At 60.8% G+C, this 4,479-nt stretch overlaps 1 protein-coding gene across 1 annotated transcript; it reads left to right on the forward strand.

Moving 5' to 3' along the window:
• The first annotated feature begins 951 nt into the window (after positions 1 to 951).
• On the forward strand, positions 952 to 3,797 carry LOC124521262 (putative protein FAM90A23P). Its single transcript, XM_047092355.1, has 4 exons — positions 952 to 993; positions 1,479 to 1,678; positions 2,088 to 2,196; positions 2,856 to 3,797. The coding sequence occupies exons 1-4, from the start codon at positions 952 to 954 to the stop codon at positions 3,795 to 3,797; spliced, it is 1,293 nt and encodes a 430-aa protein (XP_046948311.1).
• The last annotated feature ends 682 nt before the right edge of the window (positions 3,798 to 4,479 follow it).

Genomic DNA, 4,479 nt, shown 5'->3' on the forward strand with positions numbered 1-4,479 from the left:
GTGATGCGCCTCGACTCACCAGGTGAAGGACGCTTTAGTGTTGAGGACTATTGTGAGAACAGAGACTGAGGAAAGGCGTGGCTCTCGGTGTTCCCGAGCACATGAGGTTCTGCTTCCAGAGGAACCGAACCCCAGAGTCTGACTGGTGTGAGGGCGTGTGGGAGCAGTGACAGCATCCTGCTCCATGTCGCCGTGGGGCCTCAGAGCCTAAGGAATTTTCTTGTTCACCCGAATTTCACAGCAAATGCTCATTTGCCACGGCTGACACGTGAGTTCAGCGTGGGGGCCCCGTAAAGGCCACGTGAAAGAAAAGGGTTCATTCAGGTCCTGCGTGGGGAAGCTTCCAGTCGAGTCGAGCAGAAACGAAACGTTTTCCTTGACTTTGTCTCTGAGGGTGGTTTCTCTGGGGGTCAAGTAGGAGAGGTACATTCTGGAGAGGCAAGCATCCTTCTCTTTGCACATGCAACCCTGGGTGCCACAGGGAGTATCGCCGTAGCGTGGATTGCGGTGTCCATGGGGGTCGGGACCTTGTGTGTGGTTTTCCTTCCGGAGGGCGCTGGGAGAGACTTCCCGAAAGTCTCTCCGGTGAGTCACGCAAGACCACCTCCACGGCCTTGCCTGAGGGTGCCGTCCTGCGGGTGGGTCCACGGGAGAGCGCGTAGAACATGCAGGAGGGAGAGGTCCCACCTCCCAGGTGAGGACCGTGTTTGACCTGGTGGGCGTGACGCCCCCTCCTCATGCCCGCTGGGGGAGAAAGGTTCATGAAGGAGTCGTTGTGTCTGTGGGAATGACTCTCCTTTTCCCATTGCCTCAGGAAGTCCAGAAACCCATCTTCGAGCAAGGCTGACTTGACCCTCCAAGGAGAGGGGGCAGATGGCGGGTGGTCACACCCAGCACGCACCTTCCAGACCCTTGAAAGCCCCAAACGGGAAGAGGCAACGGAGAGCACCCATGGCGCCCAGGGTTCCCAGGCTAGAGGACGAGGATCCTCGGGTAAGTGGAGCCCTGGAGGCGTGGCGAACCAGTGGGCGGGTTGGAGGGGCTGGGTCGGGTGGGGGTGGGGGAGCCATGCCTCTGAAGCCGGGGATCGCACACGACGAGGGAATGAAGACTCTGTGTCTGGAAGTCGGTCGTCCTTTCCTAGCCCACGGTGGCCTGCCTTGGCATCTCAGCAGCCTGCCCATTGGGATAAGCTCCCTCGGCCGTAGGGTCACGTCCAGCCTGGTGTCTGTCCCATCGTGGCGTGGGGCTCATTCTACGTGGCCCGAGACCTGCAATCCCAACTCCCGGTCCGTCCCTCACAGAGGCTCGGGTAGAATCCTAGGAACTTCCATCTCCTGGCACCTCCCGAGCCGTCCACGATGTGCCCTGGCCCACCCACACCAGTCCTCTGCTCCCCGAGTGTGTCCTTGTCATGACCTTTGCAGTTGGACTGTCATTGGTGCTGATTCACTGAGCCCCTCCTCCTTGGTCCGCAGCTCAAGTGTAAGGACTGCGGAGCCTTTGGGCACAACGCATCCAGCACCAGGTGCCCCATGAAGCGCTGGGACGGGTGCCTCGCCCCCCAGGCCTTTGTCCCCAGGAAGCCGAAGGAGAATGTGGAACCACGCCAGCAGCAGGACCGGCACAAGCCCGGGCCCCTCAACCAGGCTGCGAGGGACATGGACGAGGGACAAAGGTGAGGATGCGGCCGGCTCCGGCCTGCCCGTGGCCTGGCAGCTCAGGTCGCTGTGTCTCTGTACCCGGACACTGGGTGCTGTGTCGTCTTCAGACACACACAGGGGTGGGGGAGGCAGAGAAAGGAGCTCCCCGCCCCCCAGGGGACGTCACGAGCCTATTGAGCTGCTCTGGGGGAGTCCCCGAGGCTGTGTGTCCTGCGGTAGGGAGACAGGGGGAGGCGGCAGGTGACAGGCAGTGGCGCACACGGCTCTCAACGCAAGGACGTCTTGGGCCAACCTGGACGGCTCGCTGGAGTGGGAGCCAGGAGGGCAGATGAAGAAAGGAGATCTTGCCCAAGCCCCATCGCTCGCTCCCCAGGTGAAGACACGAAATGCCGCTCCTTCACCTTCCCGTTCTTGGTCGTGCAGGCGAGAAGCCCAGCAGAGGAAGGCGCTGCTGCAGAGATTCCCCAGGATAGGCCCTGGAAGGCAGCAGCGAGCCTGGAGGGACTCCACAGAATGCTGTGACTATGTGAGGGTGAGTGTCCCCCGTCCCTGCTCTCGTTCTCTCCTGGGGACGGGGATGTGACGGGCTTCCCGGCCCTCCTGGCTGAGGAAGGGGGTCCACCCCGATTCTCCACATTGGGATTTCCGTGCGGGTCCTTTCCAGCCACGTTTGCTGGGTGTCCATGATCCGGCAGGATTCCTTGCATGTGTGCTAACCGGGTGCCGGGTGGGCGTGCCAACATAATTTCGGGACGCTGTGCCCACACCTAGGCCTCTTGGGAGGCACAGGCATCTTTCCCTGGTGACACATACACCCGCCCCATTGGCCATCCAAACTCAGTAGCCCCCCCGCCCCCCGCCCCCCGCCCCCCGCCGCGAACCTCCACCTGCAGGACGCCTGTCCTTTCCCTGGAAGCCTGAATGGACGTGCTTGTCCACTTCGGGAGGCAGGCACGATGCACAACCTTTGTGGTCCGTCGCTCCCGTGGAATCAAAGCATCAAGGGGCTAGTGCCCAGTGTTTCTTCCCAATCGACGCTGAGCTGGAGGCCCTTGTCCTCTGTCAGTACACTCCTTTCCCGTCTCTCCCGGTTGTTTGCGTTTCTGTTTCTTTGCTGTGCTTGTCGTGCATGTGTCCTTGGTGGGCAGGAAGGACTGATGGCCGTTGTCTGTGTGTTGTGTGTTCCCACAGCATCCGCACAGGCCGATGCCCGTGTACACCACCAAGAGGGTGTCCGTGCTGGCGCCGTACGTCCCGGCGGAGCCTCCTAGCGGGACGCCTGACACGACACAGCTGTCCCCGTCGGCTGCTCCTCTCGGGAGACCTGCGGCGAGCACCTTCCCGCCTGCTGGCCGACAGGATGCCCAGCAAGTGGGGACCCCAGCCCCGCCTGCCCCGCCTGCCCCGGCACACCAACGCTCTGCCCGGGATCCAGGCCTCGGTGTCCAGCTGAGACAACACCGGCCCCGATGTGCCTCCCTGGAAGCTTCCAGGGCTGTCTCCAAGGCGCATGGCATTGGCCACGCCCAGGCACCAGCCAAGCGTCCTGAGGTGAGCCCTGATCCTCCTCCAACCCGTTTGGCTCCGAGTCCCCAGCCCCACATCCAGACACCAGGCAAGAGATGGGCCCCGCTCCCCGACGACCCTTGCCAGAACCCCCGAAAGAAACCATGTTACAGCCCCTTCCAGCCACCCCACAAGAGCACAGGGAGCACCCATGTGGGGCTGCGCCAGAGTCTGTGTCGTCCAGCAAGGAGAAGTGCATGTGGTCCCACGGGGGCAGCCCAGCTGGCCAAGAAGACACCTGCCTCGGTGCACAGCAGGGGCCTCCAGCCTGCACGCCCCCAACCTCACCTGGACACTCTCCAGGCGTGCACCTTGCCCCCGTGCCCGCCCTGTCCGCAGGCACCCGGCCAGCCCCTGCGAATGGTCTTCAGCCGCCTGGACAAAGGCGGCTGGAGCTCCAGGTTCATAGCAGCTCCCTGTCTGCCACCTCCCGAGAGGCCAGTCCCCGCTGGCCAGGGCCCGCCCGTCACACACCAGTCTGAGGGAGGCTGTGTGCCTGTCTCCCGGAGCATCCTCCACGATGACCTGCAGCTTTCCTCGTCCTCGGAGGAGAGCGACCGGGAGTGAGACACCTCGTGTCCTCGGACACTCGTCCTCTGGCTCTTGTGACCCCGAGCAGGTGACTGCGGAGCGGCGGGCAAGGCAGGGCCGTGACCTATTTTTGCTAAAGCAGCAATTCCCCCAAAGACCTGCAAGGACAAAAACTTGCCTCCACACCGTGTTTGGTGTCCTGCTTCGGGCGGGGAGTGGGTTGAGCGCCCACGTGCAGACGCTCATGGTGCACTTTTCCTTTATGCATCTACACCTTCTGGTTCACCTGCTCCGTCTCAATCAACAAGGTCTCGTTTCTTTCGTTTCAATAGATTCTATGAGAAGTCCAGCGCCAGGAGAGCAAGAGGTCGTCCACTCGAATGTAAAGTTAAGGATCTGTGAAATGAATGTGTAGTGGGTTTAGAATGTCTGAATTTGGGGACGCCAGAGGAATGATTCCAGTCTGGGCTGGGCAAGTGGAGGCAATCTTTTGTTTTAGAACAGTTCACTGATATCATTTTTCTGCAGATCGTATCGGGGAATATTTTACATGCTGTCTGCATTTTTGTTTTTCCCTGATAGTGCAACGTTGTGTGTAGTGTTACCACAGCTAATAAAGTTTGCTCAGACACGACCGAATGTGCATGGTTTTCTTTTTCGTGTGTACACTGTAGTTTCCCGTCACTTAGAGTAGAATCCTGCATTTGTTCCCAAGTGC

This window comes from Lynx rufus, unplaced genomic scaffold (genome assembly GCF_022079265.1).
Source record: "Lynx rufus isolate CCGP_SWC_20201006 ecotype Redwood Valley unplaced genomic scaffold, mLynRuf1.p SCAF_3, whole genome shotgun sequence".
NCBI classification, from domain to species: Eukaryota; Metazoa; Chordata; class Mammalia; order Carnivora; family Felidae; genus Lynx; species Lynx rufus.

What these genes read in the sequence shown, in the direction of transcription:
- LOC124521262 (XM_047092355.1), top strand. Translation starts at nt 952, where the DNA reads ATGGCGCCCAGGGTTCCCAGGCTAGAGGACGAGGATCCTCGG. An exon ending in TAGAGGACGAGGATCCTCGG is followed by an intron (nt 994 to 1,478) that starts GTAAGTGGAGCC and finishes CTTGGTCCGCAG; the next exon opens with CTCAAGTGTAAGGACTGCGG. An exon ending in AATGCTGTGACTATGTGAGG is followed by an intron (nt 2,197 to 2,855) that starts GTGAGTGTCCCC and finishes GTGTTCCCACAG; the next exon opens with CATCCGCACAGGCCGATGCC.